This window comes from Pogona vitticeps, chromosome 6 (genome assembly GCF_051106095.1).
Source record: "Pogona vitticeps strain Pit_001003342236 chromosome 6, PviZW2.1, whole genome shotgun sequence".
Lineage (NCBI taxonomy): Eukaryota > Metazoa > Chordata > Lepidosauria > Squamata > Agamidae > Pogona > Pogona vitticeps.
Genome location: NC_135788.1, coordinates 84,610,727 through 84,635,470, shown reverse-complemented (window position 1 = coordinate 84,635,470; position 24,744 = coordinate 84,610,727). Strand labels below are relative to the sequence as shown.

General features: G+C 41.6%; 1 protein-coding gene across 14 annotated transcripts in view; it reads left to right on the top strand.

The window, feature by feature from the left end:
* Positions 1-24,744, top strand: part of TANC2 (tetratricopeptide repeat, ankyrin repeat and coiled-coil containing 2) — a 297,308-nt gene that overhangs the window by 198,963 nt on the left and 73,601 nt on the right. For all 14 annotated transcript variants that reach the window (XM_073004058.2, XM_078377736.1, XM_078377733.1 and 11 more), the window contains 2 exons: positions 1,982-2,171; positions 10,722-10,985. In XM_073004058.2, the coding sequence (XP_072860159.1) occupies positions 1,982-2,171; positions 10,722-10,985 (454 nt within the window). The remainder of the gene's footprint in view (positions 1-1,981; positions 2,172-10,721; positions 10,986-24,744) is intronic.

Sequence of the window (24,744 nt, the reverse complement as noted above, 5' to 3'; positions counted from 1 at the left end):
TGCTTTCCTTCCTTGTTTAATTGATTTGTTAATTTTTAAAAATATTGTTAATTTACTGTGTATTCTGTTAAAGGTATACATTTGGTGAATTTTTGGGGACTGTTTTATTTGTTTCTTTGAGTTTGTGTCGGCTGAGGGATGGACTTTGTGACTGTGCCAGTGTGCCATTGGTATGTGGAGAGGTGGTGGTTGTTTGTTGGGTGCAGTTTGGGATGTTTCTCTGTTGTTCTTGGTGTTGTTTTGTTGTTGATTTCTTCAGTGGATGAGTATCTGTGTGCCAGGTAGCCAGAGCCTGTCTGGTTGACCGCTTCCATGTTTCATATCTTGTGCTGCCAAGACCTATAGGGTCAGTTGTCCTGGGTGGGTGGCAGTGAAATCATACTCTTGTTTTTTTAAATTTTATTTTATTTACACAGAAAAAAAGCGAGACAAATAAGAGACAAGGGAAAAAGAAAGGGGAAAAAAGGAAAAGAAAAAAACTAACCCCTCAAATTAAACTAACCCCTCCCCCCTTTGGAGTCAGAGACTCCAGTCTTGTTAACCCCTCTGCTCCCCCAATTTCATTCTCAGTATATACTGAGTAAATATACATGCATCATAAACTTTGCCCTACGCTCCTGTCTTCTTCTGGGCCCAAGAATATATTGGTTCCCAGCTTTGTTTTACATAGTCTCTTGGCTGTTCCCGTAGTGCTTCTGATAGAGTGTCCAGTTCTGCTATATCCCATAGCTTCTTTAATAACTCTTCTATCACTGGAACCTCTTCGGTTTTCCATTTTTGGGCCCAGAGTAATCTAGCTGCTTCAATTTATTATCATTGATTCCTGATACGACATTCAATAATGCCATTTCAGGTTTTATATCTAATTTCTGCTCTTGTTTTGAATGTGATAATGTAAACTAATGCCAGCATCAATTGGTTGGTAATTTTTCTTATCTACTGTTGCCTGCTTTTGGAGTAGAATGATTCTTTGCTGCCTCTACTTTTTGGAGGTGTTTTTAACTGTTGGAGGTTTCATTTTTGTTTGTTTTAGAGTTTTTAAAGTGCAGGAAAACATGAACAGAAACATAAAAGTGAAATCTAAAAGAGGCTTTTCCTTCCTTGTAAAAAAAAAGACCTGGTACAGATGTAGTGTAAGTTCCAGTGTCCTGCAAACAGAACTTTGATATTATTAATTTCATAATGTGTCAGGTTTGCTAATTTATGATGGTTTTAATACTTCTACATTTAAACAGCAGATAAATGGTAGGACTTGTAAAGTTCTTGAAGAGTAAAAATTTGTGTCAGTCATTTTATACTCATTGTCTTAACAATAGTCTATTAGCCAATTACAGTGGGGTCTCTACTTAAGAACTTAATCCGTATTGGAAGGTGGTTCTCAAGTTGAAAAGTTCTTATGTTGAATCTGCATTTCCCATAGGAATGCATTGAAAACCATTTAATCCGTATCTGCTCTTTTCCGTCCATAGAAACTACAGTGGAACCTCTACTTAAGAACTTAATCCGTTTTGGAATGGTGTTCTTAAGTTGAAACGTTCTTAAGTTGAAGCAAAATTTCCCATAGGAATGGACTGAAAACCAATTAATCCATTCTGGCAGTTTTTTTGTTATGTAGAGGTGCGTTCGTACATTGAAGCATTAGTTCCCATAGGAACTAATGCAAAGCTGGTTAATACGTACTCTACCACTAGGGGGAGATTTTTTTTTTTAACCTAAGATGACCTAAGGTTAAAAAAAGAGCAGGAAAGTTTTTTTTTCCTGTTCTTATCTTGGATTTCTGTTCTCAAGTAGAAGCAAAATTTAGCAAATGGAGCTGTTCTTAAGTTGGATTGTTCTTAAGTAGAGACGTTCTTAAGTAGAGACCCCACTGTATACTTTTTGTTGTACCAAGTGGTTTCTTAGCTCTAAGCTGTAGTGAAGCACTTGCATGCTTCACAAACTGACTGTTGTGAATGATGCACTTCTTTTTCCAAATTTTCAGACCTCAGCAGCATCCCAGCGAATAAGTCCATGTTCCACGCTGACCAGCAGTACCGCTTCACCACCTGCCAGTAGTCCCTGTTCAACCCTCCCACAAACTAGTACCAAGGATGTCATAGCAAAGGACTGCAGCTATGGAGCTGTCACAAGCCCAACTTCTACTCTTGAAAGCAGAGACAGTGGCATCATAGGTGAGTTATATTCTTGGACGCCAGAAGTTTAGTGTCATGGTGAGTTGGAATGAAAGAAATTGGATTAAATTGTAGGTATTTTGAGAGAATTTGTAAATTTCTCAGACCTTTCTTTCATCCAGATAGGGATATGCCTATCTTCCTGAGACATAAAGAGAATATGGCTATCTGTTTGCTTGTTGTTTGTAAATTTGCATTCCACTTCTCCCGAGGCAAGCAGCAAATGCAAGAAACAAAAGCATTCAAAATTTAGAATGGATAGAAAACTAACTAAAAGGGAACACAGCAGCAAATAAAATACTAAATACCAACATTCCAATTTAAAATGCCAGCTGAAATATGTATGTCTTTGATGGATGATGAAATATGTTCTTCGTCATGTTGTCTGTGCATCACAAATACAGTATGTGTTAATCCTGTGAATGCACAGAGATGTTGAAGTTTCTAGAACTAAAGCAAAAGAAATATGGTAGAAGACTGCCTGACAGGACAAGTACATGGGGCTCCTGGGTTGCTCTCATTTTTTTCCATCCATTGCATGTTTAGCAGCCTCGAAATAATTCCTGTGCTAAATATTTTCTGCCCTTATTTCTCTTTGGCCTCCTCAATTATTTTACATTTCAGTAGTCCCTTAACAGTACTTAGCATTGTTTTTTCCACTCAGCTTTGATTTTGGCTTTGTGCTTTGACAGAATATTCCATGAAGCACACTTCCATCATGGACTGTCAAAGACTTTTTCAGAAAGTGCTCTGTGGCAGCAAATACTTTATACTGGCTGGCACTCCAAATGCATATTCTACCTTGCCAAGGGCCATGTTGTGTCAAAATGCCACAACCGCCAGAACCTTTTGAAACCAGCTCTTTGAAACTGGCTGTTAACACCTTCAGGCTTCCACTTGGGAAAAAAGCCTTATAGGCCTTGAAGCAAACTGTACAACACTTGCTGCCACAGCCTTCTATGATATGTTCCATGTTCCCAGCACCACACTCATGTACCTCAGTGACTTTGGCTGACACCAGAACTGGCACTACCAACTTTAGCAAGCCATAAATGCCATTATTTCCACTCACTGGTACATAGAAAGTGTAAGAAGGACAAACAAGATCATTCTTCCCAGTCCCAACGCGAAGCCCATCAACTTACCCAATGCTTAAGTCTCCAATGTTATCTACAGTCAATCCTTGACTTACGAACTTAATCCATTCCAGAACAGCGTTCGTAAGTTGAAAAAATTTGTAAGTCAATTTCCCATTCCCCATAGAAATGCATTGAAACCCTGTTATTCCGTTCCAGCACCATGGGAGACCTCCCTGGGGGTCCCCGCTGCCGTGATCAGTGGCTTCAGAGCTCTCAAAGGGCTTTCCCCCGACATCGGAGGAAGCCCTTTGAGAACTCCAAAGCCAAAAAGGCAGGGAGAAAGGGCAGAAAATTCGAATTTCCTGCCATTTCCCCCTGCCTTTTTGCCTTCAGAGCTTTCAAAGGGCTTCCTCCAATGTTGGGGGAAGCCCTTTGAGAGCTCCAAAGGCGACGAACGGCTCCGTTCACAAAAAATGGCATTGACTTGCGAACGGAGCGTCGACCTCATTCATAGGTCAAGGCTTCGTTCGCAAGTCGATACCAATTTTTGCGAACGGAGCTGTTCGTAAATCAAAAAGTTCGTATGTGGGGCTTTTCATAAGTCGAGGGTTGACTGTACTTCATCCATTCTTTCACTGCTGGACTCAACACTGATCTAGCCTTTGATGTCAATTCCACTCCTACTCTGGGCAAATATTACTGTCAGCCTCTGAGTGCCAATGCCCTCTGTGATACAAACGTCACTGATGCCTATTCAGATGGAGTGCTCCATTGCCCCTTAGATTAAGTCCCAATCATTTCATCCTTGGGCATGAAGATCCTCATCTCCTGGGCATTTACGAATATAAAGCCCACTGGCACAAGTGGACGGCCCCATTAACACCCACTCCCAGAACCCAGCAGACCACTTATTGTATGATGCTCACAGCCAGCATGATCTTCAGTGTCCTAGTCACGGCAGTAACTCATCTGCCGCATCCCTGCCTCCCTGGTCACCTGGCCGCTCCTGCAAGGGAAAGGAGGCTGAGTCTCCCTGCTCAGCCATGGAGTGGCCAGGCAAGTAGGTAGGCAGGGCTGTGGCAGCCAGGCTACGGCTGTGACTGAGGCTCTGAAGATGACGCCGGCAATGCACGTTGCATGGTAAGTAGTCTGGTCGTTTCTGGGGGTCGGTGTTAATTGGGCCAGCCAGTCTCAGTTCAGCTCCTTTCCAAATGAATAGTGGCCACATTCTTCCTGGCTTATGACTTAGCACTTTTGCCATACCTTGCACCTTTGCCATATCTTGCCTGAGTACATGCCCATGCTTGGATATGGAGGACGCTACTGTATGTCATCAGAGCAGCCACTTGGTCTCAACCAATTTTCTTCATTTGGGATTATCACATGGAGCACAAAAAGGCCTTCAACAGAACTTCAGTCTTAGCTTTGGTACTCCCATGCTAGGTCAGCTTGCTAGTCACCCATTTGTGTGATGCACAGAGACTGAGATGAAGAATAGGTTACTTACTTGTAAGTGTGATTATCTGAGTGGTCATCTGTACGTTCACACATTCTGCCCTCTTTCCCAGACATTGCCTGGAAGATTACTGTTTCTTCCTGAGGGTGAGTTGGGAGTCTCACATTTTAATCCTAGCAGATAGGAGGGCAGAATCCTGCCAAATAACTTTTGCTTTAGCTCTATAAGACTCTGAGATATCTGTGCATGCATAGATGATCATTCAAAAAACCACAGCTAAGCTGATTTACAGGACACAATCAAGGAGAGTTTTGATATGCACTTCTCTCTCTGCTCCTCTTATTGTTTCACCAGGTATACATACATGAATTTACACATTGTATGTTTCTAGATATTTTTGTTGTTGTTTGAAGAGCAACAGATCTACCAGATTCTGGTTTGCCACTCATGAAGCTTTAAGAGCCTTGACCAGCATGCAGCTGCCAGTGCAGGTTCTGGCAGATAAATTCTACACTTTTTTTTTGAGGGTCACATTCACATCTACCATTTAGTTTTGTCTAACCCATACATACGGATGCCAGTGTAGCTTGCTGAGACAGGTTTGATGACAAACCCCCAGAGCTCAGAAAGTCCTACTCAGAGGAGAAACTAGCTTTGTAGCCCCTGACACTTTCTCTGATTCAGAGTCCAAGGCAAAGAAGGGTTCTTAGCTACCCTATAACCCATGTGTTTCTCCTGTGCTCTTTTGTCTCCTGAATTTTCCCCAGAAAACTTGTATCCCAAAACAAAATCATCCCCACCCTCAGAATGTTATGAGAGAAAATAAATGTGAACAATGAAGAGAGGGGATATTGCCTTCACTCATTCTTGCACTCCTCTGATTCTCCTGAAAACTGATTAGAAAAGTTTCAAGGAATAAAGCCTAATGGGATAAATAAAACTCAGACATCCATTGCATTCTGTTGACTCTTTGCTGAGAAGAATATATTATTCACCTTCCCTCCTGTTTTTCTGATGTGATTTTTTATATCGATTTTAAACGATTAAAATAGGAAATATAAATATACTAGCTATGATGAGATGCTGGCACAGAATCCTGTGCATCTTCATATATTATACATCTTTTTTTTTTTGCTTGCACAATATAAATGGGCTTTCAGTGAAGACTTAATCAGCGCTATTGATCATAGCTAATCTCTGCCCTAGAAGAACTGACAAAAACAAATTCATTTGTAAGATTTCAGCTCTATTACTTTTAAAATGTAAGAGGAAGATCGAACACTGTTAAAACCATACAGCATAATTCTGGCTTGATAATTCTTTATCAGGCTTTGAGTTTTCTATGCTTATTCCACAGTCACATTTAATCAACTTCATTTGCAAACATTTATTGCCAGTAAGAAGATTTTAGAAGGATTTGAAATAATTAATTGTTCCAGTTGCAACTTAAGTTCTACATATACGTTGCTGTTGTCTTGTTTATTATTTAAGTTGTATATTGAACATTTAATGTTTTACAGTATGTTGTAATCCATTTCATGATTAAGATGTTCCTCTGAAAAACAGGCTATAAATCTCTTCAGTAAACAAAATAAGAAAATTTAGTCTGTGATGCTACTACATATCTAAAAGAGAGACCGCACTAAGATAAAAAAACAGGGAGGAAAAAAGCCCAGAGAACTGACTCTTCCCCTGCAATACTGTGATACCTGCTAGTCCCAGCTCCTTATCCTTTATAATTGTCAACAGAAATCAAAACAGATTCTGTTTAATTCTGACCTGCAGCAGTAGAAAATTTAATATATTTTCCTTTCTGTAAGCTCTTGGGGAGCCATTTTAAAATTTGCTTCTTTTCAAAGTAAGAGTAGCCTGAATCATGTTGATGCAGTGACAGAAGTCAAAATGCCATTTTCAGGAACAATATACAACAATTAAAAGAATAGCTGTTATAGTTGCGTTTTCTCTCTGTCAAAATTCTGTCCGGTTTCATTGCCTCTTTACTACCCAGTTCAGTAGTAAAACTAAGGGATAGTCTATGCTGTTTCATTGTTGTTCTTTTGTTTTGTTTTATAATAGCCCAGTGTCCATCTCTCCAATTCCCCAGATCCCTCACTATGTGTTACATGTGATCCATAAGACTTCTGTGACACTCCAAACCATGATGGTTATAGTACATATCCACAATTTTATGAATTATCAGCCCGTCATTAGAGGCATATGGGGCAAAGCATGGAAGATAATTGACAAGCTGTATGGGGAACCTGCATAAGTTGCACCCAGACTGTATCTATCTTAGATAACCAAGACAATGCAGTTTCTTTCTCAGGCTCCAGATGTTTTGTACTGAAACTCCCAGCTGCTTAGCCTACATGACTAGGTATAAGGGATTATGGGAGTAATAATCCAAATATCTGGAGAGCAAGAGGTTGGGAAAACCTAATAAAAAGGTTCATTTGGACTTTAGATGTTATTGGACCATTTTCGATCAGGTTGGATCATACTGACAGTTTGGAGCAGTCCTCTTTGACTGCCTAATGCTGAGTATCTTTCCTCATCAAGCATGTTCTTTTCCATGCACTCACAGCCAAAACAGAAGACACACTCATCATAATACAAATAACTGATACAAACAGTATAAGCCTCCAGGAAATCTGTTGCCATCTGTGTTGATAGTGTTTAGATTTGTCAGGCCATGTTGTGTCTTCATGTTAACCTTTCTTCTGTTGCAGAGAGAGGGAATTATAGATATAATGATATCTCTTCTAACTACATTTGGAAGGCTGGGAGCTGGTTATGAGGTCACATTTACCCCCACTGCAGCCCCTGCTGTTTCAGCTATAATTCCTGCTCTGAAATGCTAATGACTACGTTCATATATATTACTCCAAAAGGTTGTGCCCCTAATAACTGGTGCGGATACTCTACATACACACTGTAATAACTAGGCTTGGGAAATTGAAATGTCTTTCCTAAGCTTTGAAAATGCCCAAGAATTCATTATTCCTAGTCCATTTAGTAGCTGCGCCCGACTAAGGTAAAGGTAAGGGTTCCCCTTGACGTATAGTCCAGTCGTGTCCAACTCTAGGGGTTGGGCTCATCCCTGTTTCCAAGCTGTAGAGCCGGCGTTTGTCCGAAGACAGCTTCCATGGTCACGTGGCCAGCGTGACTAGACACAGAACGCCGTTACCTTCCCATCGAGGTGGTCCCTATTTATCTACTCGCATTTGCATGCTTTCGAACTTCTAGGTTGGCAGGAGCTGGGACAAGCGACGGGAGCTCACTCCGTCGCGTGGATTTGATCTTACAAGTGCTGGTCTTCCGACCTTGCAGTACAGAGGCTTCTGCAGTTTAACCTGCAGCACCACCACGTCCCTTTCCAAATCCCAACTAAGTCATGCCTTATCAGAGTCAAAGTTGGATCCAGATTTTTGGTCCCCTGCTCTCCATGGCAGCCCCTCTAAGCTCCTGAAAAAAATACACAGAAGGTGACAGGCCTGTACTCAGTGGAATTATCTATTTTGGAAATTTGCCCAGATGAGACAAGATGTCTCCCATGAGTGGAAGACAAATTCTGGATCCATCTCATCAAAATCATGATAGGGTTCAATGTCCATCATTCCTTCATATCCCACAAGTTTTATTCCTTCCATTCCTCCACCTATATGCCTTCAAATTCCCTCCCAGTAACATGACCACTGTCTCTAGAAGAGGTGGCAGCAATGAAATACCTGTTCTCAGTTGCCAAGCCCCTCCTGGTCAGTTATGTGACTGGTTGACCAATCAGTGGGGTCCAAGCAATTGTGGGCACGGTGGATACTAAGAGTCTGTGCTCCTCTGCTGGTCTTTGGGTACCCACAATTGCACTAGCACACATATACAGTGGACTCTTGACTTATGAAGGTCCCTACTTACGGAAATTTTGAGGTATGAAAAGCTCCGGCTGCAAAATTTTAATTCGACTTGCGGCCGGAGCTTCGACCTATGAAAGGCAGGGGAAAGGGCGGGAAATGCAAAGCAGACAGGAGGCAGAGGGCACCGGGGACAGGAGACAAGAGGGCAGCAGGGGCTGCTTTGAATTTCCCCCCTTTCCCCCTTTCTGTGCCCGCTGCCAGCTTTGGAAGCCGAAAGCAGCTCCGCGCCCACTACCGGCTTTCAGGGCTTAGAAAGCTGCAACCACTGCCCTCTTGTCTCCTGTCCCCAGTGTCCTCTGCCTGAGGCATAGGGCACTGGGGACAGGAGACAAGAGGGCAGTGGGTGCAGCTTTTTAAACCCTGAAAGCGGGCATGGAGCGGCTTTGGGCTTCAGGGCTTAGAAAGCTGCACCCGCTGCCCTCTTGTCTCCTGTCCCCGGTGCCCTCTGCTTGGCAGCGGGTGCAGAGCGGCTTTCGGCTTCCCGGGTTTCCAAAGCTGCTCCCACTGCCCTCTGCCTTCCGTCCCCATGGGGACGGGAGGCAGAGGGCAGCAGGTGCAGCGTTGGAAGCCTGGGATTTTTTTTCCTTTGGCTCAAACGGATTAAATGGTTTTCAATGCATTCCTATGGGAAATGGACCCTCGACCTACGGAATTTTCGACCTGCGGCCACCGTTCCAATACGGATTAATTCCGTAAGTCGAGGGTCCACTGTACCCAGTCCCCATGCCTGGAAGCCTGTGTCAGAGTTCTCCAAGACGTTCCTCCCAGGAACCCTTCTCCTCTACCTCCTCAACTAGCATGAAAGGCAGAAGATCCCTTGTTGGCATTTCACCTTCTCCCTTGCTTCTCTGGTCAGGGTCTGCCTACAATGCCTTCATTATATTCCCCAGGGCCTCTGTTTGTGTTCCCTTCTCCTGTGTCCTGGGTTTCTCTTGTAAGGGTTTCTCTGGGGATCCTTCTGCCAGATTGGCCTCTACTGGGGAAATCACTATGTGGAATTTCATTTGTCCTGAGTGAAGGTAAAATGGTCTGCCAAGAGGTGTGTCTGTGTTGCTGTCTATCCTCACAGTGTCATTTTCTCACTGCCTGTTATGCTCCCTAGAGGGCACCTCCCGAAGAAGTGTGATTCCCAAGAAGCATCAAAACAGTTAAAAAAATGTTAACAGATATAGTAGCAGCCTTAGAAGTAAATAAACCAAAGCCCTTCTCCAGGGAGGCAAAATCTAGAGATCTGCAGATTTGTGTTTATGGGCTGCAACTCCCAGATTTCTGCCTGGGGAATTCTTGAGTAAATTCTGAGGCTTGAAGTGCAAAAACAAGAAATAGCACACCCATAGCTGGATGTGAGTACACAATCGAATAGCAGTTATCCATCGTATTCTGTAATCTTTAAATTTATTTTTCATGTTCTAGTATATGCATGCAAGTACAATGTGTACTTACAAGATGAAGACTGCCCTATAGTTACAGTGGACCCTCTACTTACGGAATTAATCTGTATTGGAATGGTGGCTGCAGGTTGAAAAGTCTGTAGGTCGAGTCTCCATTGACCTACAATGCATTGAAAACCGATTAATCCTGTAATTGGCCGTTTTTGTTCCATTTTGGTTTTTTTCTGGTCTGTAGGTCGATTCTCAGGCTGCAAGTAGAACCTAAATTTTGCAGCCAGAGAAGTCTATAACTCGATAAGTCTGTAAGTCGAGGGTCCACTGTATGCCTGAATAGTCTGGAGCATAAAGAAAAAATACAGACGCTATGCCCCCTGGCTTCTCCTTTCTTGATCTCTTGTCTCACTGCAAATCTACTTTTCCTCCACAGCAAGAAGAAAAGAGGATGTGAAAGACACTGGTGGACTGGCCAGTTGGTTACAGTCATTGTATTTAAATTTACATAGCTACAGCTTGAAAAAGTTAACTTTGTAGAGCCATAGCTCCCAAAATCCTGTAAACAAACGTAGTTTTTTCTGCCCTTGTTAACAAAACTGCTGAAGGAGTACCACAGTGTCAAACTTTGACATTTATATCCTTCATTTGTGAAGTCACATGTAACTTCATGTATTTTTAAAACATTTGTCAATCATGTATTTTTAAAATATTTGTTACAGCGACACTGACAAGCTATTCTGAAAATATGGATCGTGCTAAGTATGGAGGGGAAGGCAGCAAAGAATTAGGATCTGGAGGAAACCTGAAGCCTTGGCAGTCACAAAAATCCAGTATAGATTCTTGTTTATATCGAGTGGATGAAAACATGACGGCCTCCACATACAGTTTAAACAAAATCCCTGAAAGGAACCTAGATGCAGTTTTATCCCAATCGGTACAATCCATTCCACTGTACCTTATGCCACGGCCAAACTCTGTAGCAGGTAAGAAATTCCTAAGTGTTGAACTGCATTTTTATTACTAATGATCTCACAATAGGATCTTATAATTTTACATCTATAATGTCCTTCTAAAACTTTTGTACAAATATTTAAAATGTTTTTTTAAATATCTAGGATAGCAACTCATACATACTGCTAGATTATGAATTTCTAATCTCTGGTTTTATAGTCCATGGATTCCTTGTATGTGATTATGATGGTGGTGGTGGTGGTGGTTGTTATTTATTATTATCCCTTCTATCTGATTATTTGGATTTTTTTAGTTATTTGAAAATTAATGAACAGTTATGCATAACAGAACCATTTGCACAATGCCACTTGCGTTTTTCAGTTTCATTCTTACAACATTAACCAAATAACTTTCAAATTTGCTAAAGTTATGATATGTGAGCTGCATGAAATTGGGAACCAAGAAGCTAAAAAAATTTATTTGAAGTACTACAAACCCTGTTGTCACTGCGAACTAGAGAACAACTATCTGATCTGTGTAAACTTTACTCCTTATTAACACTTAATGAAGATTTATTTTGAATACTATGTTTCCCCCAAAATAAGACAGAATCTTATATTAATTTTTGCTCCAAAAAAACACATTAGGGCTTATTTTCAGGGGTTGACAGTCATGTCATCTTCTGGTTGCCGCACAATGCTGCACAAGGGTGGAGGGTGGGGTTTCACTGAACTAGGGCTTATTTTGGGGTAGGTCTTACATTACAAGCATCCCGAAAAATCCTACTAGGGCTTATTTCCAGGTTAGATTTTTTTTTTTTTGAAAACAGGGTATTTACCAGTCTTAAACTGAGGAGACACTCTGTAGAAGGATCTCTTAGAGTAAGAGACCTCAGACAGCTCTTGTGCTTACATTTAGTAATACTAGAGAACTTGTAGGTACATAGTTTGCAATACTAATTTCCAAGTATATGAAACAATAGAAACTACATATTTCCTTCATTGTTTTTCTAGAGCAAAAGAAGCAAGAATGATTTCTTCTCAGATGCCTTTTGTCATCCACTCCTAAATTCAGGAGCATCATTTTTGCTAGCTCACTTTGTCCATAAAACTTTCACATTCTTATGTGGAGTTGGGTCTGTAGTTCTCTTTAACATACAAAACTCGGGGAGAAAGCAGATTAATTTTAAAAATAACTTAATATATTGTATAATATATAGAGAGTATGGTGTACTGGATAAAATAATAGACTTAAGACTCATATGACCTGGGTTCAAATCCCAGCTTGGACATAGAAACTCACTGGGGGAGTGAGACTGTAAAATGACTTCTAGAATATCTCAAATACCCAATTCAATCTGAATAGATTTGACAGCATCTAATAACAATTAAATGTTAATCTAAAATACTCAGTAAAATAATAAAAGTAATCAAAGTGTTATTAAAAGTTTTGACATTTAAAAAACTGATGTTTTATCCAAAGTGTTCTCCTTTATTAACCACTCAGGTGAATTTCCCCCGGTGTGGTTAGACAGTATCGTTTCCCCCATTCACAAAAAAGGATCCAAATTGGACCCAAAAAACTACCGTCCCATAAGTCTTCTTTGTGTGGTCTCCAAACTATACACGAAGTTCCTGCTCCTTAAGCTGGAGAAATGGGCATCAGAGAACTCTATTATCGCTAAAGAACAGGCTGGCTTTCAAAAAGGGAAATCAACGCTGGATCATTCCTTTGTTATCCACCATTTGGTCCGTAAATACACCCAGGTGGGGAGGAAAAAATTGTACGCTGCCTTTGTCGACCTATCCTCGGCCTTTGATACAATAAATAGATCCCGTCTATGGCGGAAACTTGCAGAAACCAACATTGACAAAAGACTCCTCCTTCTTCTTATAAAGCTCCACACAAACACCAATCTCAGAGTCAGACTCGGCCCACATGGTATGCTTTCAGAGGAAATTACTACCGAAAAGGGGGTCCGTCAAGGTTGCTTGCTGGCTCCGTTTCTTTTCAACTTTTACATAAACAACATTGTATCTGAGCTCCAAGGCCTTGATTTCTTTCCGCCGACAATTGGGGACATAAAACTTCCAATATTATTATATGCCGATGACATTGCCCTTTTTTCACTCACCCCGGTTGGGCTACGTAGACTACTGGCCAAATTAAGTACTTACTGCAGCCATGAAAAACTAACAATAAATCACGCAAAAACCAAAGTGATGACCTTTGGGAACCACCGCAGAAAACATACCTGGAGGCTTGGGGACTTCCCAATCGAGCAAGTGTCAGCCTTTCGTTACTTGGGTATTATTTTTGGCCCTCATCTTTCCTGGTCAAAACACCTGGACTCAGCAAGGCTTAAAGCCGCCCATGCCATCCAAGCCCTCCTACACTTTACAAGGTCTAAAGGAGGCAACTTGGTTCCCCCCGCTACTGAAATTTTTGCCAAGAAACTGATTCCCCAAATGACCTTTGGGGCCGAAATCTGGGGATACACAAACATTTCGACCCTAGACGCCGCACAGAACACCTTCATTCGCTCCATCTTGTGTGTCCCGCGGAGTACTCCAGCCTCCTTACTTAGGGCAGAAGTAGGCCTTATCTCTGTAGCTGCCACCTGCCATTCAGCACTAGTCCGGTACTGGCATAAACTGTCCCAAATGAATGATACCAGTTTACCTAAGATCTGCCTTAGAGAACAACTGGCCAACCCCTCTCTTAAATCCTGGGTGAGTGCTGTGAAACAAATAACTGACTCCTATGGCATCGACTTAGATTCTTTAACCGCTCTTCCGCCCAAATGTGTGAAAGCTAGTCTCAAGGACACAATTCGCCTTTTTCATATCAGAAGTGACCTTTGCATCATCTCTAGCTCACCCTATTCCTCTTCACTCCCACTCTATAAGTCAACTTTTGTCATGGAAAACTATTTGACCTGGATAACTACATTTGCCCTTTGCAAGGCCTTTACCGCTCTACGTTTTCAATGTATGCCTTCAAGAGTGTTAGAGGGCAGACACGAGAATCTGCCCTATCACCTAAGAATCTGTCCTTGCCACCTTGGAGAAGTCGAAGACATCACTCACTACCTTTTGAGATGTCCATATTACCACTCCCCTAGATCAAGGTTTTTGGCAAGTTCTCTGACTTCCATCCAAGACAGACCTAATCTCGCCCAGGTCTGTTGGCTCCTGGCTGACATTAACGCCAATACCACCTTAAACGTGGCAAACTTTGCCTTGGCTGCAATTAACATTCGAGCTCGCTTGTTCCCTGTACATTTGTCTCTTTGATTCCTGCTTACGCCTTATTGTATTTTCTTTTTTAATTAACTATCTCACCTGCTGCTTATTATTTTATTTTAACGTATTTTAATGACTTATAGTTGATAAATAAACACTTCAATAGAGAGAGAATCTAAAATACTCAGTAAAATAATAAAAGTAATCAAAGTGTTATTAAAAGTTTTGACATTTAAAAAACTGATTAAGTGTGACCTTGAATCTTGAAGCACATGATAAGAAACCTTGGTGAATGTGAGCACATATGGCTATGGTCTATCTCTGAAAAAAAAGCAGTCTAAAACCCTGTGTACATTGATGGAGTTAAGTCATTGAACAGTGAAGTTAGAGATTTTTTCCAGCAGAACTCCACCTCAGTGGAAGCTTAAAGTCAGTCTGGACAGTACCTTTTTTGGGGCTGTAATTTGATTTCTTTTCTGATGTTCTTCGTACTTATTTTTAGTAATCCTTCTGGGAGTTTCCTTGCTGAAGAATCTTCAGTGCTTAGTGCCTTTGTGACTGCTGTGCATGAAAAGGCATTAATTTGTTTTGATTGCCTGCATAATTTTTTTTATTTAACAAAACGAAAAGAGTTTGATTGTCACATAGATCCTGTTTGGCAACACAAAGAAAGAAAGAAAAGGAAGCTAGATACTTTTTGGGACCACACTGTCTGAATGATTAGTGCAGGCATGTCCAACCCGCGGCCCGCAGGCCGCATGCGGCCCAGGTCAGCTTGTAATGCAGCCCAGCTCTGAGCTCATCCAGGGCAGGCGCATCACCGCCGCTGCTGCACGACCCAACCCTTCTCCCCCGCAGTCCACTGCTTCTTCCTGCCCAGGCTCCTGGGGCTGTTTGGGAGCTGGAACGCGGTGGCGCCGCTGCCTCCCGTCCCCTCCTCTTCCCTCCCTGCTTCTTCCTGCTCGAGCTCCCGAGGCTGTTTGGGAGCCGGAACGCGGTGGCGCCGCTGCCTCCCGTCCCCTCCTCTTCCCTCCCTGCTTCTTCCTGCTCGGGCTCCCGAGGCTGTTTGGGAGCTGGAATGCGGTGGCGCCGCTGCCTCCCGTCCACTCCTCTCCCCTCCCCGCTGGGAGAAAACAAAAGGCCCGGCCGGGCCTTGCCTCCACCCTGTTGGAGTGCAGGAGGTGTCGCCTTGGCTCTCCAGAGAAGCACCCCCCGAACGGGATTGAGGCGATACGTTTGGAACAGGGAGGACCCGGGGGTTGCCCTTTCCGTGATCAGTCCGCATGGGTGGAGAGGGGCTGCCTCGTTGCTTCTGCTTTTCTCTTGGGGAAAAATTGAGAAAGGCGCCCATTAAGCATGGCTCGCCTGTTCAGAAAAGGATGGGAAGTGTTATGGGGTTCTTTGTGGCTTGTCAGGGAAAAGGGAAGCGGGGGGGGAAGCCTTGTTATGGGGACATGCTTGAAAAGTGTTCCCCTGGGCACGGACGTAATGCTTGAGACTCTGTATTACAGGACCCAGCAGCCCCCTCCCCCCTTTATCGTGCTGGAGAGGTGTGTACCTACTGTAAAACTCACACCTTCGCAACTGGGTCCCTGCAGACGAGCGGAATTACAACAACTACCATCCACAGCCAGTCTGCAGGGTGCCAGATTGGGAAAGGTTGCAGTGGTGAAAACAAGGGGGCCTTCTTTGGCTTCACGGAAGCGCGCGCGCGCTGCTTTTTGCTCTTTTTCTCGCCGGAGGATCTGGAAGGAGGTGGGTGAGGTCATTTTGAGTGTGTGTGTGTGTTTGTGTCGGTTGGAGGGGATTTCCAAAAATGAACATTAGCCCCCCCCCAACTGCCTAGGGACCCCGCATTGCTTTGCGTGGAAGGAAAGAAGGACTCAGATTCTCAGATATGAGGGGTCTGTTATTATTTTATATGTCTGTGGTTTTTATCATGATTTTAATTAACCATATCGGTATTTTAAACAATTGTGACGGCTTTTAGCTAATACAATAAACTTGAACTGTGTGTGTGACTGACTCCCCTTTTTCCTCCCCCTCTTTCTTCCGTGAGGGGTCACGATCTCACCGGGGGTGGGGGTGGAACAAGGGAGCTCGCCAGTATCCCCTTCATGTCACATGCAGGGAATCATCCTGGGGATGGTGGGTTTTTTTCCTCCTGCATAGAGACCCCCCTTTTCTTTTTTGGCTTTCTTTCCTTCAGGGGGGGTTTCCAAAGGGAAGGAGAGGCGGTGACTGGGTCTCTTCCCCCACTTTTCCCCCCACTTTATTCTCTCCCTCCTTCCGTCTTCCCTGCCCCCTCCCTCCTTTTTCCACCTCTAGACCAACTCTCCAGGTGACACCCCCACACCAAGAGATTTCTCCCACACGCATGGCCATGGGGCCTTTTGGATTCTTTTTTTGGGGGGGGAGAAGAGAGCCATCCTTTTTTAAACTGAGGTTTTGTTAACTTTTTTTCACCATTCGTTTTGCTTCCAGTGCCCTGTTTGCCCCCCTCTCCCCCCCCTCTCTCTCTCACACACACACACACACACACAGACACACACACACACTGCACAAAACTACATGTCTTCCTTATTCTTTAGTTAACTCATGAAAAGAACACATTCCTGCTTCTGTGTCACTAGTGGAAATTCTTGTTTGTGCTGACCAATTGGATGAGCAGGTATCGTTACTGTTCTTTTATTTTATGTGCGGCCCAAACCAAATTTTCATCTTCTAATGTGGCCCAGGGAAGGTGAAAGGTTGGACACCCCTGGATTAGTGGGACACAGGGAATTTGTCAGGATTTGCACAGCTGGAGAGAAAGCCTGGATCAGCCAGAGTGGTAACAAGCAGGCCTGAAATTGCATAAGTAAGGAATTGGTGAAGAGACCCTGGATCAACTGGAAGTAGGCAACCAGGGCTATCCATAGAGAGTTTTTGCACCAGCAACTGTCAAGATAGTGACTAGAATGCATTTTTGTTTTAGACTACTGTAAAATATTATTCTTATCACTGGAACCTAAATCATACTAATCCAGCCACCTCAAGATCTCCTGCTCCCTCAAATGATTACAGTATGTTCCTCCTTCTCTTATGCTTTGATCTACCCTCCACAGCATTTTAAACTTTCTTCAGATAGCTCAGTATCATGTGCAGCTTATGATTAGAGTAGGGAATGGGTACACCATTTCTATTCAGTTCTTCTGCCATAGATAACTAAGCTTCAGTACATGTAGTTGAAATAGCATGTATTGTTTACCTCTGCCTCCACTTCCTTTTCTTTCCTCATTTACCTCCCCTGTGTCTGGTTATAGATTATAATCCCTTTGGAGCAATGATTTTTGTTCTTGTACTTAGTATAGCACTATGCATATTGATGGTAATGTATAAATAAATAATCAACATCATTGCCCTGAATAATACGATCTAATGCAAAAGCAAAAACCCTTAGGACAGAAAAAATATATATTTTTTTCTTCTGCTTTATTCTCTAGATGTTTTCTCCACTACTCTTAAGCAACTTAGCCACATTTATGTAATTTTGACCTATTTGCATATCTTTTGCATCAATAAGGCAACACAAATGACGTATTTTCTTTTAATTTCAATATGTTGTAGTTGAGTGCTATACTGAAATTTATATTTTAATTCCATTCAAATCTGGATTTACTTTAGAATTAAAATATGCAGACAAAAATTCAGTATAAATGTAAATAAGTTATGTATCTGTTTGGAGGACTTCACAGATATATCTGGTTGATAACTTAGAGCAAAAGTGTTTTTATATGTTGCGTGTTCTGTGCAATGTTAACATTTCTCTTGCAGTTGTGTTCTTTGAGGTCAGTGCAGAAGAAAATGTAGGTTGAAGTTTCTTGTTCTTTAAGTGTATCCTTCAGACTTCAGTTATTTTCTCTTCCTAGTTTCTGAAAGCATTCAGTATTCTTCAGTTTCAGTTAAGGGAATATTTACAACATACAAATATTATTCTTTTCATGTAATTCTTTTTGAAGAACTGAACTGTTTTATTTAATTTTTGTCTCAGTTTACTGCTGTGTAAAATTAAGCAAACTTAATAGTCTCAGTTATTTTATGAATCTAACTTGATGGGAAAATGATGCCCAAGGTTACACTTTTATGGTTGAGGATTGATTTTGACTACTTTTGTGACACAAACTGTAACCTCAGAAACACTGAGCTGCCTCCACCTGTTTATTGGGGTTGAAATGCATCTGTCTCACACCCTGCATTAGCTGGCATACATGCATGTCAAAGCCTTTTGAAACATTAATGATGTGAAATGTTGGCCATCAAGGTAGATTAAAAATAAAAAATTTAATTTTTTTTAAAAAAATCAGCTTTTAAAAATATAAATTGGGTGTTATTGATTTAAATCAAATGTATTTTAATGAAATGCTTTTTTGGAGGAAAATATATCTAAAAGTATCCGGTTTAAGATACATTATAGTTCAAAGATTGTTGCATGAAATATTACTTAGTTATGTAGCATGAAGCTGTATATTCATACAGTACAGTGGTGCCCCGCATAGCGACGTTAATCCGTTCCGGATTAATCGTCGCTATACAAAACCATTGCTAAACGGAACATAAAAAACCATAGGAACGCATTAAACTTTGTTTAATGCGTTCCTATGGCTCCAAAACTCACCGTTCAGCGATGTTCCTCCATAGCGCCGCCATTTTCGCGCCCTCGGTAAGTGAGGGCAGGGCGCGAAAACACTTGCGGCGGCCATTTTGGGCACCCGGCGGCCATTTTGTATCCGCCGATCAGCTGTTTAAAAAAACATCGCAATTCGAAGATCGGTAAGCGAAACACTTACCGATCATCGCAATGCGATGTTTTGCCTATACAGAACATCGCAATGCAATCGCATTAGCGATCTAAAAAATTAGATCGCTATGTGAATTTGTCGTTAAACGGTGCGCTTGTTATGCGAGGCACCACTGTATTTACATTTTTGATAAAATAATTCAATTAATCCAAGTTCTCTAAGCTGAGATAACATGAACTTTTTCGCAGTTAAAAATGGTATAAAGTTCAGGAAAAGACCTTAATTCCATTGTTGTTATGCCAGTCTATGTATAAACAATGAACACATTGATGTTGAAGCAAATACAAGAATATGCATGCTATATAATGTTATTGTTTTAGTTAAATAAAACAATTTAAGTAGTTATCCACATATGAGTGATTTACCTATTAAACTAAAATCTGTCCTGATGTACAGTAGCTGTTTTACTAATCTGACAGGTTATTATTCAAAATATGATATCTTCATCTGGTTGCAAATACTAAAGATTATAAAGATCAGCAAGAATGAGTCTTTACATTTAAAAATCTTGATTTAAATCAAATCTTATGGACTAGTGATTTAAATCATGATCTAAATTGTGATTTAAACCAGTAGTTCTTAACCTTGGGTTACTCAGGTGTTTTTGAACTGCAACTCCCAGAAATCCCAGCCAGCACAGTTGGTGGTGAAGGCTTCTTCACTTCTTCTGGGAGTTGCAGTCCAAAAACACCTGAGTAACCCAAGGTTAAGAACCACTGATTTAAATCATCTTAAATTAAATCCACCCTGTTTGCCATTAAACATTGAGATGTGACAATAAATGAGCCTGGAAAGTTTTTGCTACAAGGTTCAGGATTCTAATACATCTATAATTAGGTTCCAGACCTCTCTGAAGCAACCTTTTCTGAATTTTAGTTACAATACTTAATATATATTCTTCTAGGGAGAAATATTGTTCCTATACCAACAAACAAAAATCATATGGCTATGTTTTGATTTAGACAAATCAATTAACATTCTCTGTCTTCAAAAAGGAGATATCCCTGGATATGCTAATTTCTTACTGTACAATTGCACACATTTCACACACTAGCAGGGTTATGCTCAAAATCCTACAAGGTAGGCTTCAGCAGTATGTGGACCCAGAACTCCCAGAAGTACAAGCTGGATTTTGAAGGGGCAGAGGAACTAGAGACCAAATTGTTAACATGCGCTGGATTATGGAGAAAGCCAGATAATTCCAGAAAAACATCTACTTCTGCTTCATTGACTATGGAAAAATCTTTGATTGTGTGGACCACAACAAACTATATCAAGTTCTTAAAGAAATGGGAGTGCCTGACCACCTTATCCATCTCCTGAGAAATCTATACAGTGGTGCCTCGCTTAATGGGCGCTCCGTTTAGCGACGAAATCGCTTATCGATGACTTTTTCGGAGCGTTTTTGCGCTTCGTTTAGCGATGGTCCCAATGGGCGATTTTCGCTTAGCGATGGTTGGGACCATGCTTCGCACAGTGATTAAATTTTGGGTCCCCTGTTTCGCTTAACGATGATTTAAACAGCCTCATGTTTGCTGTTTTTTAAATGTTTTTCTGTTCTTTATAAAGTTAAAGTTTACTGTTTAAAATGTTTGAAATCATAAAGTGCACTTAATAAACCCTTTGTTAACCCAATTTGACTTTGTTCTGACTCTTTTTTAATTTGTTGTTGTATTTCCCCCCCATTGAGATTTCAATTGGAGAACCGCGTTTTGCTTAGCGATGTTTCCTATGGCGATTTTCGCTTAAGGACAGCAATTCGTTCCTATTGGAACGGATTATCCGGTTTTCAATGCATTTCAATGGGAAACCGCATATCGCTTAGTGATGAAATCGCTTAGCAGCGATATTTTCAGAACAAATTAACATTGCTAAGCGAGGCACCACTGTATGTGGGATAGGAAGCAACAGTTAGAACTGGATATGGAACAACTGACTGGTTCAAAATTGGGAAAGGAGTACAACAAGGCTGTATATTGTCCCCCTGCTTATTTAACTTATATGCAGAATACATCATGCGAAAGGCTGGACTGGAGGAATCCCAAACCAGAATTCAGATTGCTGGAAGAAGCTATGGTTTTTCCATTAGCAATGTATGGAAGTGAGAGCTGGACCATAAAGAAGGTTGACCGCCAAAGAATTGATGCTTTTGAATTGTGGTGCTGGAGGAGACTCTTGAGAGTCCCCTGGACTCCAAAAAGAACAAACCTATCCATTTTGAAGGAAATCAACCCTGAGTGCTCACTGGAAGGACAGATCCTGAAGCTGAGGCTCCAATACTTTGGCCATCTCATGAGAAGACTCTCTGGAAAAGACCCTGATGTTAGGAAAGTGTGAGGGTAAGAGGAGAAGGGGACGACAGAGAACGAGATGGCTGGACAGTGTCACTGAAGCTACCAACATGAATTGGACCAAACATCTGGGAGGCAGTGAAAGACAAGTGGGCCTGGCGTGCTCTGGTCCGTGGAGTCACGAAGAGTCAGACACGACTTAACGATTAAACAACAAATGCTAATTTCTATTGCAGCTCAAGACACAAAGTGGTCACATGTTTTAAGCTTTTAGTAGTGCTCCCCAACCTTGGGCCTCCAGATGTTCTTGGACTTCAACTCCCAGAAATCCTGTCCAGCAGAGGTGGTGGTGAAGGCTTCTGGGAATTGTAATTCAAGAACATCTGGAGGCCGAAGGTTAGGGATCACTGTTTTAGTAGACTTTACTCCAGTCCCAATTCTTCTACTTCCTTAGTTCAGCAAAGGTCTTTGTTCCACTGCACTGTTCTTGCTATTCTATAGTTTTCCTTTTAAAACTTTCTTCCTCTTTAATTTTGATTTCTTGGTTCTCATCTCTCCTCAGTAACACCTCTTTCTTTTCCTTGGCCCCTGCTAGGCAAATTTTGGAGTCTTCTATGTCTCAGGATTCCATACATGGGTGGGGAATAAATTTAATAAATAAATAAAATAAATACAAAAGGCTTCTAAACAGTATCACATTCCTTGGTTTTTCAAGACTGTAACCCTCACCATAGAAGGAACCCATGGTTTCTTCACACATGTTTTCACCTTCAGTCCTAGTATCACCTCTCATTCAGATCAATGTTTAATTCTCCAGAGCTCTGTGTGGAGGCTCCGCCCCTATGTGCAGAGTTCCAGACACAAATGGAAGCAAATGGGCAGTTACACTCGTACGGTTGTGTGCACCCAATGGAGCGCAGCTTGGAGAGAATGTTGCTTAAGACCAAGATTTGATTGTACTCCATTGCACAGAATCTGAATGCCCCTATTAGAATAGAGGATAAAATGATTTATACCTTTCTTTCTTCTCATAAGTATTCCATCAGAATTTATGAATTCACCTGGAAGGCTTTCCTCTGTTAGTGCTATAGACATTATGTGGACAGCCCATGCATCTTTTCCATGTGTGCTAGAGTTTCCTCAGGCAGGCATTGATACGGGCCTTCATCCCAAATCATTCAGGAGGCAATTAGCAGCCCTTTCGTCTCCTCACCAGACTTTGTATCCCCTCTTATCTCTTCTCATTTTCTTATTTGATGCTCCATTATGGGAGCCTCAGTCTCCAACACACTTATTTCTCAGGTTCACTTTCTGGAGTGTTTGACACTCCCATTGTACCTCCATTTGAACATTTTTCCTATATTTCTTAAGCTACTTTAGACTTGGTCTTTTTAGTGACTATCATCAAATAGTTTAGCTGATCACCCTTTCTGTTAATCCAAGTATGCACCTTTTTGACAAAGATACAGCCAACATCAGACTTGATTGCTCATTCCTCCCCTCCCCAAAGGTCTATGCCGTCTAGCAGCTCTTGAGATTCCCTTCTTCTGTCTTCATCAATCACACTGTGGACAAAAAGATTGACTCAGTCCTAGGCCCTGTGCTCTTCAACATTTTAGTTAATGACTTGAACAAGGGATTGCAGGAGATTTGCCGATGACACGAAAGCATGGAATAGCTAATACTTTGGAAGACAGGAACAAAATTCAAAGTGATCTAGATAGGTTTGAGCACTGGCCTGAAAAGAACAGAATGAAATTTAACATGGATAAACACAGAGTTGTACACCTAAAAGGAGGAAAAACAAATGCACAGTTACCAGAATAGGGATACCTGGCACCGTAATATTAAGTGAGCAGGATCTTGGAATTGTTGTAGATAAAAATATCAGCATGAGCCAACAGAGTGGTGTGGCTGGAAAAAAAGGAAATACTATTTCAGGATGCAATAACAGAGGTATAGTCTCCATATCCCATGAGTTACTTGTTGTTTAGTCGTTAAGTCATGTCCAACTCTTTTGTGACCCCATGGATCAGAGCACACCAGGCCCTCCTGTCTTCCACTGCCTTCCAGAGTTTGGTCAAATTCATGCTGGTCGCTTCAGTGACACTGTCCAACCCTCTCATCCTCTGTTGTCCCCTTCTGTTGTCTTCACACTTTCCCAACACCAGGGTCTTTTCCAAGGAGTCTTCTCTTCTCATGAGATGGCCAGAGCCTCAGCTTCAGGATCTGTCCTTCCAGTGAGCACTCAGGGTTGATTTCCTTCAAAATTGATAGGTTTATTCTCCTTGTAGTCCAGGGGACTCTCAAGAGTCTCCTCCAGCAATAACAGATGTATGGTCTCCATATCCAATGAGGTACTAGTTCCCCTCTATTCAGCACTGGTTAGTCCTCATCTAGAGTACTGTATCCAGTACTTTTGGCCCATTCTCCCTTGGTAATCAAAGCATCTCTGCTGTAATTTTTGGGTGCACATACACCAAACCAGTGTGCTGTGTACTCCCAGTAATCACAGCAGAGACAGTTTATTTGCCAGAGAGGAATGGACCAAATGTTACAGTTTGGTTTATGCTAAGCAACAGAATTTTGGTCGTTAAATGATATAGGTGTTTGCTTTGGCTCTGCCAGCCTTTCAGCACATGGTTCTTCAGGAGATATTTTCTCCCTAGTGGCAGCACTTACCTCTCCCCCATTAAAGTGTTAAGCTTATGTATATGCTATTCAGGGATCTCTTCTTCCATAGACCAAAAGTGGAACATTGGGAAAGCTTTGCATGAAAATATGTTCTTATCTGCAAAGGAGACATCCTGACCCTCCTATCCCTCTGCTCTCTTTGCTCACACTTGATACTTATTGTATCTTGGTATACTTTCCTTTGATTTGCCTTTCTTCTTTGCTTAACTATGTCAGAACAGGGAGCTTAACCTCAGCATCTACTCCATTAAGAGTTTAATTGAAACATGTGACCCCCTTTCCTGAGAGGCATTAAGAGTCTATTCAGGATTGTCTCCCTCTTCAGAGACATGAATGGGATTTCAAAGTAAGTTTTCCCAATGTTCTTTTCTGTGCCATCCAAATAAACAGTTTTGTTCAAGTGAATATGTCAAACATATCTATGGACACTCCTCACTTGATCTAAAGAAAACAGTCCACATGTTATATGTACGTACATCTATTGCTGCCTTCCACACAGAGGTTGGCAATATTTGCTCTGTAAAATCTTGCTACACAGGGACCATGTCACCCAATTATTTAAGCTGCCTTGAACACTTTCCTCAAGCTGGATCAATGTTTTAAATAAATAAAATGAGACAGACCTGTAATGTGCTCATTGAACACCCGAAGTGTGTAATGTGAACTGTTTTAAAACATTTTGGTGATCACCAGTAGCAAATACGATGTCTCAGTTCTGAA